We start from the raw sequence: 14,748 nt of genomic DNA on the forward strand, positions 1-14,748 counted from the left end.
ACGTGTATACTCGTCAAACACAGATAATTGGTTAAAAGACACATGATCATGGATAATACGTTACAAAGCAGCGAAAGCAAAGCAATACCAAAATACATAAGAATGACCAAAAGCTTGAATACAACTTGTTTCATTAAAAAAATCAATACCAAAGTTTCCGTGGCACGAAGCACGTTAACCCTTTGCACTTTACAAAGAAAATAAAGGAAAAATACTATATCTACTACTAATCATCAATATTCCACTATTAACCCTTAGCACTCCAGGTTGTTTCGTAATCAGCAACTGCAACTAATTTTTACAGTATTCCTAGCGAAAATAGATGTGCTATAACATTTCTTCGATCTTCTATTTTCCTTCTTAATACAAAATTTGGATGTGTGGAAAATCTAACAATTTTAGTGTAGTTTCTTTAAGATTCATTGAAATATTTAATATTATATCTGCTGAAATATTGGAGCCTACGGAGTGCAAAGGGTTAACATTCGCTGCCAAGCCTATATTATGAAGCTATTCCCATTGCCATTTATATTTTGAGTGCTGTTGTCTACCAAAGTTCTGTTATTCCTTGATAAAAGCACATACATTATCATACATAATCATTTACATGCATAAAACCAAAGACGAGCATACTCGTCCTACTTTCAATGTTACAACACACAGGCTCTCGAATAAGCAAATTTTTTGCCCACAAACATGTCGAGTCCCGTTGCCTTCCCAACGACGAGTATACTCGTCTTTGATTTTACGCGTGTAAACGATTATGTATGATAATATATACGCTCCTACCAAGAAATAACAGAACTTCGGTAAACAGACGAGCATACTCCTTAGCAGCGAATGGGTTAAGGAACTGTCCGTCTGCGTCCGAAGCGGAGGATGCAAGCTCGACGCATTTTTAACGACGTCGGTCGAAAGGGAGGTGGCAGGATCGTTGATTCCGAGGCGAGAGCGTAATTCCCCGCGAACGATCGCGGTAAATCACGATCACGCCCGTCGAAGGAATCACGAAACACGCGAATGGCCGCGCGACAAGGCACGAAATGGCTCCAATTACTCGTCGCCCGGTGATTATCGAGGCACTCGAAGCCACTTCGTTAATCCCGGAAGAATCGGCGGCGTCTACTAGAGACAAAGGAGAGAGAGCCGACAACCTGTCCGACAGTAAAACGCGTTCGGGTCGTTCCACGGATTCATTGGTCTCTTAATAAATCGTTCGCGAAACTTCCGCGAAGGGGAGGGAGAGATGACGCTCGCCGTTTCTAAATTTATTAAGACCGTTAATGGCCTGTCAAGATGTTTTCGACGTCTCCAGATGTCCTCGATCAACGGACGGGCGAATCCGGAACTTTCGTATGACTAAATTGCTCGTGGAACTCGCGACAGATAGAATTGAATGTCCATCGTTCGGGTCGATCGCGAGGCGCGCGGCGGTGCGCGGGGCCGAGGCAGGGGTTGGAACCGAGGAAATGGAGAAAGGGTGGAACAGCCCCCCGGTGCGGGGGGGTGTGGAGAGAGAGCGTAGCTAAAGAATAGTACTCACCGACGTGTTTTTGAGACTTTACGACGGTGGCGAATGGTTCCGAGCAAAACTGCTGTCGACTTAGATTATGGCTTTCCCGGTAATCCTCCCTCTGCGGGAGGTAATGAGGATGGGTCGGGTAATCCGACTCGGTGGTTGCGTAGCCGGCCAGGTCGTACGGCTGGCCCACTCCGTTCGCGGCCGCCGACTTCATCTGCCAGATGGAGTCTTGCGAGTTCACCGAACCACCGTTATTCGAGTTCGAGTAGCTGTTGTCCATGTAGCCCATGTTCACACCTGCTCGGGGAGAAGGGATGCTGCGTTAATCGCGATCGATTCATCCGGCGCTTTCGCGAGTAGAGTAGGGTTGATTGTCGCGCGAGCTTTTTTGGATTTTAGTATCTCGTGGCGAGTAGAGTAGAGTTGATAGTCGTGCGAGCTTTTTTGGATTTTAGTATTCTATGGCGAGTAGTGTAGTATTCTGTTTGATTGTCGCGCGAGTTTCTTTGGATTTTAGTATTTTTTGGCGAGTAGAGCAGAGTTCTGTTTGATAGTCGCGAGAGATTTTTTGGATTTTAGTATTTCATGTGTGCAATAATAATAATATCCTTATGTCCTTCGCTCCTGAGGACCGTGTTCGAAAAAGATCTGTCTCAAATGGGTTAATGAGTATAAAAAATTGATACTGGTCTCTTGTTCGAGTAAGCAAATCATTCGCCAGCGACTTTCCCTTCCAAATACGAAAACTTCATCCCGACTTCCGTCCGCGAGAGGTTAATAATCACCGCGTTTCATTAAACGCCACCGTACCTATGGAGGTACAAAGAAAGTTTCTCTACAGTTCGAAATAAGGAAAAACCGTCGGGACAGCCGTTATTGGAAGCATCTCGGAGAAGTCCCGGCAAATAAAGTCGCACGTGAAGCGAACGGTAACGAACCCGCGTTGTCCCAGTGTGTCGCGCCGATCGTATCGATCACACTTACTTTCTAGTGGCAGTTAGAAAATCCTATATAATTAATTCCTCTATAACCCCTATAACTACGTCTATTCACAGAGAGTCCTCGGTGTACGAACGTTCGTTATCGGTCATTTCGTTATAGCTTCTTTCATACAACTTTTTAACGACGCCACCGAGCGACGTGCGTTTATACGGCGTGTTTTCCCTTATCGGGGCCCACGAAACGCGACGACGGTTCTGCCGGAAAACCTGTATATCTCCCATCGGCGAAATTACAACGAACCCCAGCGCGACAACCGTTATCGCGAACGATCGTCGAGAGCGTTGGGCAATAAAGCTGGCGCAAAAATCCCCTGAAACATCTGCCGAACAAGCGGACGCGAACTGGGTCTTGCTTTCGCAACGTTTAATTCAGCGAGCACGAGGATAATTCAATGTTAATTGGCGTTGCGACGCGCCGCGTTATCGTTGCGCGAGCGGAAAGTAAAAGCCATCGCGCCATTGTTTTCCGCTCGCTGGCTACGCGGATTGCGTCCAGCCGACGCGCGAAACGTCCGCAACGATCCATCCCGAGGAGGAACGATTTGCCAACAGATGCGTTTATCAATTATCTTTAACCCTTTCGCGGCGGGTGCCGTGTATATACGGCAGCCACTTTTTGGTCCACAGAAGCTGACGCCGCTTATATAGGGCAGTCACTTGTTGGTTATTTTATATTGTTATTTTATTTCAACGGCGAACTCAAAATTAAGCTGTAAACACATTGGAGAAGTGTGGTTCACTTGCGCTTTCGCGAACGACGACAAAGTATGGTCAGTTGCATTGTTGCGAAAAATGGCGAAGAATGGTACAGGTGCGCCGTCGCGAAAGGGTTAACACTAGATTTACGGAACGCGTGAAATTGACGCATATTGGGTTTTAGAAATATTATTTTGTAAATGTTCGCGCCGATTTTAATTGATGCGATCACACTGACATGTACCCCAATTACCTACTATCGAATCTCCACTGACATGTACCCCAATTACCTACTATCGAATCTCCAGTTCCCACAATCTAGATAAACGAGCATCGATTCTTTTAGGAATAATAGAATGAAGTGTACAATAAATGCCCGTAAACCTAGTGTTAACGTTCAACCCTTTGCACTCGGGAGGTGACTCTCTTGGTCTGATACAGTAAAATTATAAAGTTTCACGTTTAACACTAAACCTTGTATAACGCGTCACTATGTGAAATATCAAAGTAAAACAGTCCTCTAATTTATCGATTAAATTATTTACATTAGTCGCGACGAGCATCGTCTATATTTCATCGGACAGTGTTGAATATTTCTAGTGAAAAACTTTCGAGTGCAAAGGGTTAACTCACTAAGGTCAGTCGCACCGTCGCGAAAAGTGGCGAAGAAAGAGGTGTTACGCCGTGATATTTTTGTCCGAAAATCACCGACGACATATTGCAAACGTCGATAGTCTCATTAGATCACATGCTCCAGATTGAAATCTACCACTTCGCACAAAACTGGTAAACATTTGTGTACATATCAGTATACAATACTCGAAGACAAAATTCGAGATCCCGCCGAGTTTCTCGATCCGTCGCAGGCGCAAGTGGTTAAGCGTCTCGAAGCGAAGAAGCTACACGAGGATCTCGTTAAACAATCAACCTCGCCTTTGTCAACCGTCGAGCAGAGCCGCCGCTACTCCCTTCGCGTTGCTCGGCGAAAAACGCGGGGCTTATTGCTCATGAAATATTTTTCAAGGCGGCGCGGCGTCGGAATCAAGATGTCCCGGGCGCGGGATACGGCGTTATCGCGAAATTGTTCGCGGAGACGCGAAAACGCGGCATCCTTCGCGGCGTAACAGCCGTATGAATTATCCAGGGCCGTATAGGGGCCGAGTCACGCAACTAGGACGCGCCACATCTCTTTACCGGCGAAGATGGAAAGAAATGGCAAATTGCCGTTGCACTTTGCCGGTATACGGTTGCACTCGTGCGAGCGGCGGGCCGCGCGCGGGGCGGGGGAGAAAAAGTATAATCGTAGGAAGTTAGACCTCGTTAAGGCAACTTTTTCCTCCGCCATTGTTTCCATCCTCGGTCGGGAAAGGAGAGACAGAGAAGAAGGGACGGGACGGACGGACGGGGAGCGTAACCTGTTCCCCGACGCGGGTCTTCCGTTTGCGATTCCGACGCGATGGGATGCGAGAAGGAAATATCCCGAGATCCTTTTTTTCCCCTTCGTCGAACGTGCGTGGCGCGTTCCGTCTCACGCTCGGCGAGAGGACGCGACGCCTCGGGTCGAGGCGCGGTTGTGATTTCGTCGTACGTACCGTTGATATTGTGGTTCGGTTGATGGTAGCCGTAGCCGGGCTGCGAGTACGCGGGCGTCTTGGAATCCTCCATGGCCAGCGCGTGGTCCAGGCTGTGCTCCAGGGCTTTGTTCTCCGCGTAATAGGGCGGCGGCGCCTGGCTCTGCTGGCCATTCCCCGCGACTAGGCTCGGCCGTACCCTAACAGAACGCGGGAGCACCGTGAATGTTTGCTTTGCCGTATGAGACATTCAGTCGGGAAATTAATTGACTCCAAACAGAAGCGGGGAACTGGAGGTTTGAAGTTGTGGATGTGGGACGAGTGTTGTGGGATTTCGAGGTGAAGAGGTAATCTTGAGACTTAGACCGCTTGAAAGGAATTATAACTAGAAACTCCTCCATTATCTTCCACTAGTCGTTCGATTAATTCGGTTGGAAACTGTGTTTTGTGAGAGTAAGAACTGTGTTTGATGAATTGCGAATAGTACCACTTCAAGATTTACTAAATAAAAGAAAAGGTAAATAGAATGAAAGGCAGTACGTTTCTAAGTGGAAAGTGGGAGATTTCCTCATTCGGTTGGCTACGTGTTAACACTGGAGCTACCAGTCGAAATGACTGGTTTCTTCTGTTTCGCAATTATTGATATCTTCGAAGCATTGAATAGTCGAAATGATTTTGAAAGTAAATTGTTTCATTTGAATCGAATTCATTCATTTGGTCGATTACATTTCAATCGTGTCGAATGCTCGGTAGTTTTAGTGTTAAATCTGGGTTCGCAGAGGTGAGTAACGTTGAAAGTTTGGTTTATGAGGTGGAGGAATTTCTATGGGGTAATAGGATGAACTGTGGAGTGACGAATGTCGGAGGTAATCGAGGAAGTGTCTTAACACTGGAACTACCGAGCATTTAACACGATAGGTTTACGGAGGTTTGTATAATTGATTCCATTATTCCTAGAAAAATTGATATTCGTTAGTGTAGACCTTGGAAATTAGGGATTTAAAAATAAATTACTAGGATAATAATTATAATAATTCACGTCTAAGTAAATCTAGCGTTGAACCATCTTTTTCAAATTCCTTGGTAAATGCTATTTCAGTTTAGGTATTACCAAATCAATTTCTCTAGTAATTTCTCAAGGAAGCATCCGTCATCTTTCCAATAACTGGAAACAAATAAATCACGAAACGGTAGTTCTACTGTCAAACACGCAGCCTCTGCCTTTATAACAATTGCAAAAGAAACTCGGAATTCGTCATTTCGAGCCAGTAGTTCCAATGTTAAAAATTGAACAATCTGATTCCGAAATGAGTCATCTATCGAAAGAAGCTTCACGGTTTCCAGAGACCAACGAAGTGCACCAATTCCCGAACCCAAGGAGACCAAAGCCAAACGCTGCAGTACTCACGCGTTGGAGTCCATCTCGTAGTCCTTGGCCTTCGTGGCGTGTTTCCGGCGACACCGACAAAAGAGCAGCAGGAGCGCCGCGAACAGGAGGAAGACGGCTCCGCTGACCACCAGCGCGATCAGCGTCGGCGTGGCGAGCGCGCCCGCCTGCGCGATGCGCGACGGGCCAACTGGCAAATGCAAAGTACACGTCTCAAACATCCGGCCGAATCCTCGGTAACGGGATCCGCATCGAAAAACCAGTACTCACTCTTAGCCTGCACGTACTCCCCGCACTTCTGCTTGTCGGCTTTCAGGCACAGCCGGATCCTGAGCTTCGGGTCGTCGCCCAGAGACTTGTAGTCCTTCAGGTCGCCTTCCCTCTGCGTGGACGCGGTGCCCATCACCTCCAGCTGCCACTCGTCGAGCAGCTTCCACTGGGACTCCTGCAGCGAGGACGTCGGCGTGTCCAGTTTCTCGATCAGCGCGACCAGCGACAAGCAGGTCTCCTTCACGCTGATGACCAGCCTGCCGCTCTCCGGGTCGTAGCTGACCTCGAGCGGCGCGGGGATCTTCGGGACGGCGGTAGTAGCGGTGATCTCGTCCGAGTAATCTGAATGGTTCTTCGTGTTGTAGACCTTCACCCTGAACGCGTAAGTCTGATGCTGCTCCAGCTCCGTGACGTTGCAGGGATTCGTCCAGACGCACTGCACCTCCGCCCACAGTCCCGCCGGCGACCTGGGTCCCGGGCAGTCCGGCACGATGATCTCGTCGCCGCCGGGCACTCGTTTGTAGTAGACGAAGTATTTCGTGATGTTCAGGCCGCCGTCGAAGCCCAGCTCCCAGAGGAGCGCCACGTGGGTGGGCCCGACGTCCATCGCGGTGACGTTGATCGGCTTGTCCGGCGCGCCTTTCGGCTGCAGCCGGATCGTCGACGTGATGCTGCCCTGCGCGTTCGCCGCGCGGCAGCTGTAATCCCCGTAATTCCACTCGCGGATGTTCGCTATCCTCAGCACGGACATGTACACGTCGTAGTTGTCGCTGCTGGTGAAGATCTCGTACGGACCGTCGCTCGACGAGCCCTGCAGCGGCGCGGGGTTCGTCCCGAAGCTCCATTGGAATTCCGGCTTCGGCCAGGCTTGCACTTTGCAGGTCACCTCCGCCGAGTCCCCGAGGTCGTAGGCTACTTTCCCGTGTTGGTGGAGCGGTATCGGCTCGTGCTCCACTTTCAGCATCATCGTCGACTCCACCTTCTTCACCTCGTTCACGAACACGCAGGTGTACTTGCCGCGGTCGCTCGCGACGATCTCGTCCGTCTGCGGCCGAGCGTGGCCTAGGAAGCTTAAGGTCGAGTTCACGTTGATCACGTTCCCGTGGCCCTCCAAGGCGCTCGTCGTTACTTTGTACAGCCTCTCGTCCGCTGTCAGCTCTTGGTCGTCCTTCAGCCAGCGCACGCTGGGACGGGGCTTGCCTTGCGCCACGCAGGACACTTGGAACGACGACTCGCCCACTCTGTGGAAACGAATCATGGTGTTTTGCGATTTGTAGCTTGTAAATAATATTATATGTTTGAAGGTTAGGGGTTAGGGTTCGTGAAGATGTTCGTCCAAGTGGCAGGTGAATGATATTAGTATCATGATGTTTTGCGGATTTGCAGCTTGTAAATAATATTGTATGTTTGAAGGTTAGGGGTTAGGGGTTAGGGTTGCTGAGGATGTTTGTTGAATTGGCAGATGGATGGTATTAGTATCATGATGTTTTGCAAATTTGTAGCTTGTAAATAATATTAGATGGTTGGAGGGTGGGAGTTAGGGTTGGTGAAAATGTTTGTTGAGTTAGCAGATGGATGGTATTAGTATTACGATGTTTTGCGTATTTGTAGCTGGAGGTAAGTAATATTATATGACTGAAGCTTAGGGGGTTGGGTTCGTTATCTGGGGATATTTGTCGAATTGGCAGATGGATGCTATTAATATCACGCGAAGAACTAAGATTATAGGTTTACTTTCAGTCAACCCATTGCGACGGGGCCGCCACAATGTCGCCAATATGGCATCTTATTTTTCTCTAGCGTTATTTTACGATCAAAAGATGTATTATTCTTTACAGAATTCATTTTCAACGAAGCACAGTAACTTCGGCAAATTTTTAATATCCATATACTTATTATAAACCACGTACAGAAAAATATTTGCGTCGACCAGTTGGTACTGTCACCAGAATGTGCTGATCGTAAAGAGTTAATGCTCCCCGAATCTCTGGTTCCTGCAGTTTTTATTATATGAATAAAACACGGCGCACTGAACCGTCTGCAGTCCGGTATTTTTCAAAGTTCCGACTGGAATTAATTAGTACCAACGAACCGAATAAGAACTCGAAGCTAGAATTTCTGTCGTCCGACTCCGGGATCGATACGAGTCGGGGGCAGATGTGTTTCGGTGGTGCATGGAGTGTTTTGGGATTCCGCGAGTGAAAGTAAGGAGATCTCATGTAAATGCGCGCTATCGCGGAAGCCTAGGAAAAATGGGAACCGCGCCAGCGGGATTTGGAACCGTGCTCCAGAGATTTGTTGACGAGACTCAGTTACCCTCCCGAGGCTTCTCACGGTCCCCGAAGCGTTCAAATTTTATGCGGCCGCGCGAGACACTCGGAGATCGAGCAGTTCCGACCGAATAAAAGCGACTCGAAGACAATCGGATCTTCGAAACTAATAACGAACCCTCCGCGATCGGCAGGAAACGACGCTAGCAACGTCCAAACGCCGACTTCCGTCGCGGATGCGAGTTCTGTATTTACAAACGCGCGAAACACGCGGAGCTAGAACGAAAATAAAAGCCCGTTACCGAACAGCCGCGACCGGGGGATCAATTTCAGTTATTTACATTCCATATTTTGGTCGCGCGTGTGTCAACGATCCGACAGCCAAGCGCCGGGCCATCGGTTAATTAATTTAATTACTCCGCGTAGGAACGAAGGCCGCAGCGCGACAAGCTCGCCGCTCGAAAATGCTCGACTGTCAGCCGGCGAAACAACGGTTCCCGGCCTCCCCGAGAAAGAAGCCTCGATGATCAAATTTTCATAGGACCCGCGTGACCGAGCGGCGACATCAAAGCAGCAATCACGAAATAATACAACCCCGCGCTACCTTTCGTTCACCTGTGGGCCGCGATCGCTGAGTGATCAAACATTCCCCGGCGGTGCCTGGAATAAAGCACACACGCCGCGTGCGTGCGTGCGGTCGGACGCGCACACGCGCGCATCGGAGACCTTCATCCCTTTTACCAAAATTGAGGTGTATCGATCTATCGAGAGGAGCGGGTGCAAACCGCGATCTACTCACTTTCTGGTAACATGCGGCTGCAGCTTGGTGAGTATCTTCGGCGGCTGGTGAACGGTCAGGTTGACGGAGGCGGCCTCGCCGTTGCCGACCTCGTTGGTGGCGTGGCATTTGTAGGTCCCCTCGCTGCCCAGGTGGACGGAGTCGATTTCGTACCTGGGTCCAGTATTATCCGAAGCCATGGAGATGGTCCCTGCCTCGCCCTCCTTCCACCATTTGTACCTAGGCTCGGGGTAGCCGGCAGGGCTAGCCTTGCAAGTGAGGATGACTCTCGACCCCTCAACTGCAACCGGCGAGTCCGGAGTGACTCTAGCCGGACCAGGCTTGTGCCTAACCCTGACAGTCAACCTGGCGGTGGCAGAGTAGTTCCTCCTGTCCCCGCCGGAGGGGTGGATAGTGTTGACAGCGCGGCAAGTGTAGTTGCCGGCATGGTCAGCCGTGACGCGGCTCAGCCTGAGGATGGAGCCTAACTGGCGAAAGTCGGGCCGACCTTCTCTCAGCCACTCGATCACCGAGGGCAGGGGGTTGGCGGTGACGTTGCAGTGGCCCGTGACGGTGTCCTCGACCTCGGCCTCCCTCAGAGTGTCGCCCTCGATGGTGACCGTCGGGGGGTAGAGGACGTCCAGTATCAAAGAGCTCTCGCCCTTCTTCTCCAGGCCGTTGTCCGCCTGGCAGGTGTACTTGCCGGAGTCCTGCACCGTCACCCGCTTGATGGTGTGCTGGAAGCTGGTGGCGACGAAGCTGCCGTCGCGCCACCAGCGCACCATCTCCACCACCGGCTTCGAGTCCACCCGGCACTCCAGGTTCGCGGTGCCGTTCACCTCCACCTTCAGGGGGTTCTCGGGGCCGACGGTCACTCGCGGGAAGTAGTTGACGTCGAGGGTGACGGTCGCGTTCAGCGTCTCGCCGTCCCGCATCGCTCTGTTCCTCACCACGCAGCGGAACGTCGCCCTGTCGTCCTCCTTCTTCGGCTCCACCAGCAGCGTCTTGCCGGAGTGCAGCACCGCCGTCTCGTTGCCGCGGTACCACCTGACCTCCGGCTCGGGGCTGCCGCCGTTCGTGTTGCACTGTAGCTCGAGCTTCTCGCCCTCGGTCGCCGATGCCGAGGCCGGCGAGATCGTCGGCGGTCCCGGCGCTCGCAGCACCGTCAGCGTGATGAACTTCCGGTGCAGGTCGATGCCGGCGCCGTTCGCCTTCACGCGGCACTCGTACTTGCCGTTGTCCCGCTCGTAGGACACGTTCCTGATCTGAAGATCATACCGGCCCTCCTCGAGGTTCATGAAGACCTTGTACTGCGGCGACAGCTCGCGGTTGTCCACCGCCGCGTTGTCGTGGTTGTCGTTCGTGTGCGTCAGCCAGAAGCACGTCACGTTCTCCCGGGGCGGGGAGAAGCGGCACTGCAGCTGCACCGTGGACCCCTCGTGCGTGTCCATCTGCGTCTCCTCCACGCGACCCTGCGCCGCCGCTGGAAACAGTCGCTTCGTTAGAAAATCGGGGCGGAGGGAAATTCGAGACTCTTCGCGCCCCATGTTTTGCCTCTCGCGTTCGGATTCTTTGTCTTTCGATTCGGGGAACAAGAGGCAGGCTTTTTCTCCGCTCCGCGCGCCGCGTGACTCTAGTGTTTGCTGAACCGTGTAACGACGTTCGGCTCTCCGACGACTGTCGCGCGTCTCCCGCCGGGGGAATTCCGGGACGTCGCGGGTCAGGAAATAGACTGCCGGCTGTTTTGCTCGGAGTTTCGATTGGGTAGGAGGAAGCTTCATGGTAAATAGCAAATTAGCGAGGGGAACACTCGTGCTTTATACTTTTGAGCGTTTGCCAGTCTGAAGATTTCTTTGAGGATTTCGATTGTAGTGTTTTCTCGCGAAATATCGTACGTTTTCATGGCTAAGCTGAAGAACGAGGCTCTAAGCGGTCGGTTTAAACAAACAAGACTGATTACTGATCTTTCTTCGTCTCGTGATCGACGCTGATTCGCTGTTTATCAGCGTGATTGCGCGTAGCGAATCAAAATTCTGAACAAAACTTGCTTCCCAGGGCTCTCCTCCCGGGCAACGCGGAGTGCTCCGCACAGACGCGAGCTGCCTATTGTACTTTCGAGCCGCGTTTTCTCGCGCTCGAGGACGGGGGTGGTTTTTCGGGGGTGAGGAGCAACGCTTCAAACGCCCCGCGGACGATGATATCTGGCGACGAGGCGTTGTCTGCGAGATGAGACGCGCAGCGTCTGTCTCCCCGGTGTTTACGAGCGCCTGTGTTTAGTTTATTACCGGAGCACGCCAGCGCGGGGTTTGTAACTTCGTTAGAACTCGTTACCATTGTTCGCTCGCGACGTTTCGCCTCGCGGTGTTCGAGCGAGCCGCGTCTCTGCGAGCGGAGTTTCACGTGGAACGCTGGGAGTTTGGTTTAATCGCTCGCCTCTCGATTTCTTCAACGATCCGCGCTCGCCGCCGTTACCTCGTCGCTGAGAATTACACGGGGAACGGTGCACCGCGCGTACTTCGAACGAAAGTTGTACCCGACTCGAGTAATTCGATCGCTCGTCGGGATAATTGACAGAATGTTTAAGGCGGCTCATTTTCAACGGCCACGGGTCGATATCGCGTGCTTCGACTTCGATGTTTACGTACATTCCGAAACCGAATTCAGCTGCATCGACCTATGGCCGCGTCGCAACTGAGTAAAGAACGAGCTGATACACGTTAGTGTACCCACGACGCGCTCTGCCGCGTGGATCGAGCGATAAGAGCCTTGTGCGTCGTCTCTCCGACGCACTGCGTAATCACGAGTGAACTTTCAAGAACATCATTGAAATCTCAACGCAATTTTATTATACACCTAAAGTCTACTAAATAATTCCCTAGAGCGGTATCCGCTTTCCAATAATTCAAAGACCCAAAAACGGCTCCGCTCAGACCCGCCGATCTATTCTTAACACAAACTACAGTTACTTTGACCTTTCGAAACTTCTCCGTAGAAACTCCATCGATGTTCATTGCGACTTCAATCGATCTACACTTCTCGTATTGCCAACTCCATTACTTCAATACATCATTAGAAACATTATTTCCAATAATAGTAAAAGGAAATCAGGAATCATTTCGACTCCGGTAGTTTCAGTGTCAAACCATTCCCCATCAGTCTCCGCAGCCCCAACAATCGGATCTCCACTAAAGCCCTACTGCCACCGAAAACTAAAATTATCAACGGCAGTATCAATCGAGCCCGATCGGGACCATGAAAGATCGAATCATCCCCTCCAGGAATCCGGGGGAGCCGAGTCACGGCCGACTTCCGACCACGTCGATTAAACCTAAATCGAACCCGGTCGAAAAGACATCCGCGGGATCGATTATCGAGCCGTTTCGTTGTGCTCCGTTCGCGCTCCAATTGCCGTTATCTCTGACGACCTGTGCGAGCCTGCCGATGAGGCGGGCCGCTGCGCCGCGCGCCGGCCGCCGAGATAACGACGCATTCGGGTCGCCTGCGAGCCGGCTGCCTGTTAAATATTTAAAATCCGGCACACGTCCGCCTGCGCGCGCGATCCTCGGCGACACCGGTCGGGCGGCCAGGTGTGGATCCTCTTAAGTCCACCGAAAACTCGTTCCTCCGCGTCGCGGCGAACGTTCGGCACCGTTCCTCCCTCCCACCCCTCCGTTTTTCGTGCGCTTCGAAACGATCCGTGGTCTCTGACGGAGCCACGATTCGACGACGACGACGACGGTGTCCCTCGTCATTGGGTCGCGTAACGGTAAAAGCCACCGGTTTGACTCCTCGACGCTGATATCGTGGAACCTCTCTCTTTCTTTCCTCGAACACCTCGAACAGCTCTCCCCCCCGCCCCCTCCCCTCGACCCATCGCGACTGTACGGCCCCACTCCATCGGGCTTAGCTTCAAGGGATCGTTGTGTTCCCCTTCCACCGACGTTCCTCTCCTTTCTTCCCCGTCCTCTCTTTCGCTCGACCATGTCTCTCACCTTAGGCGCGCGACCCCCGTGTTCCCACCCCCCCTCTCTCCTCGAGCAGTTTTCCTCACGGTCTCGCTCCATACCTATGCACGAGTCTATATTTACGTCTGCTTGTCCCTCTATAAATCCATCCGGGAGCTTCTCTCTTGTGCTCGCCTCCCTCGCCCCCCCTTCTAACGAACCCCTCGATCCATCGACCCACCGGCGCAGCTTACGTTCCCTTCTTCTGTGCTCTCCTCCGCCCTTCAGCCCCTTGCCCTCGGACGCGCACCCTTGCCACCTTGTTTACTTTTCGATACCGCGCTTACTTGCTCGCGTGCACGCAGCCTTGCTGCAGGAAACTTCTTTCGTGGATTATCCTCGTTCTAGTGCTTTTTCTGGGTTATCGTGCGCCGATGAGTGCGGCCGATTTCAGGTAATTAGGTGGTTCGGGGTTGCCGGGATTTCGAGGTTTTTGAAGGACTTGTGTATTTGTAGTTTTAGTCGATCGTGATTATCCTGATTACTGATCTCTTGACAATAGAACTACCAGGTGCATCAGAATGACCCATTTCTAGATTCTTTTATAATTATCGGAAAATCGTAGATCCTTCTCTAAGGAGTTTCCGAGGAAACTGCATTAGTATACGCAAACTAAGTTTTGATCGAAGGCTCGATGCACTCTCGGGATTTCTATAAATATTTTGAAAAGTTGTTTGTCTAGTTCAAACGCCAGGGTAATGACCTCAGGTCAATTAACACTAGACTCACAGGCGTTTGTTCTACGATTTGTTGTACTGTTCCTAGAAAACTACGCGTTCGTCTATGAACATCGCGGAAATCGTAGCTGGAATGAAAACCGACTGAAACTTACTAAATAACGTTCGAAACATTCAGTATCCTTCAAATTGGCGGGTCTCGTGAAGCTAGTGTTAAAACAGAGGTACCTGTACGTACAATTAGAACAGAGGCTTTAGAACCGTCACACTTTCCGAGCAGCGCCGTTGTCAATCAAGGATGCCTGTGCGCGCGAGTTAATTCGCGAATCGTAGACGGGGATACGGTTCAGCGAGAAAATCACGGGGAATTTCGTTTTCCGCGTTGGATGGTTTTGAACGTTAGGCAGGCTGCTCTCCGCGCGGAGTTAACTCCGCATCGAAATCTTCGTCCGTGTTCTGTAGGTCACGGGAGAAGCAGCCGTAAACTCGTAAACTTCCCGCAGCCTGCTAATGAGAGACGCGAACCGGGATATCGCGTGGAAACTACGCGGCGACGGAGGAGTTACGGTCTG

General features: G+C 51.2%; 1 protein-coding gene across 3 annotated transcripts in view; it reads right to left on the reverse strand.

The window, feature by feature from the left end:
- Positions 1-14,748, reverse strand: part of ed (hemicentin protein echinoid) — a 105,911-nt gene that overhangs the window by 1,958 nt on the left and 89,205 nt on the right. For all 3 annotated transcript variants that reach the window (XM_076370514.1, XM_076370515.1, XM_031973482.2), the window contains exons 2-6: positions 9,517-10,978; positions 6,448-7,688; positions 6,199-6,367; positions 4,812-4,990; positions 1,544-1,819 (exon numbers count right to left, since the gene is read on the reverse strand). In XM_076370514.1, coding sequence (XP_076226629.1) covers positions 1,544-1,819; positions 4,812-4,990; positions 6,199-6,367; positions 6,448-7,688; positions 9,517-10,978 — 3,327 coding nt within the window. The remainder of the gene's footprint in view (positions 1-1,543; positions 1,820-4,811; positions 4,991-6,198; positions 6,368-6,447; positions 7,689-9,516; positions 10,979-14,748) is intronic.

Source organism: Nomia melanderi, chromosome 9 (genome assembly GCF_051020985.1).
Source record: "Nomia melanderi isolate GNS246 chromosome 9, iyNomMela1, whole genome shotgun sequence".
Taxonomy (NCBI): domain Eukaryota; kingdom Metazoa; phylum Arthropoda; class Insecta; order Hymenoptera; family Halictidae; genus Nomia; species Nomia melanderi.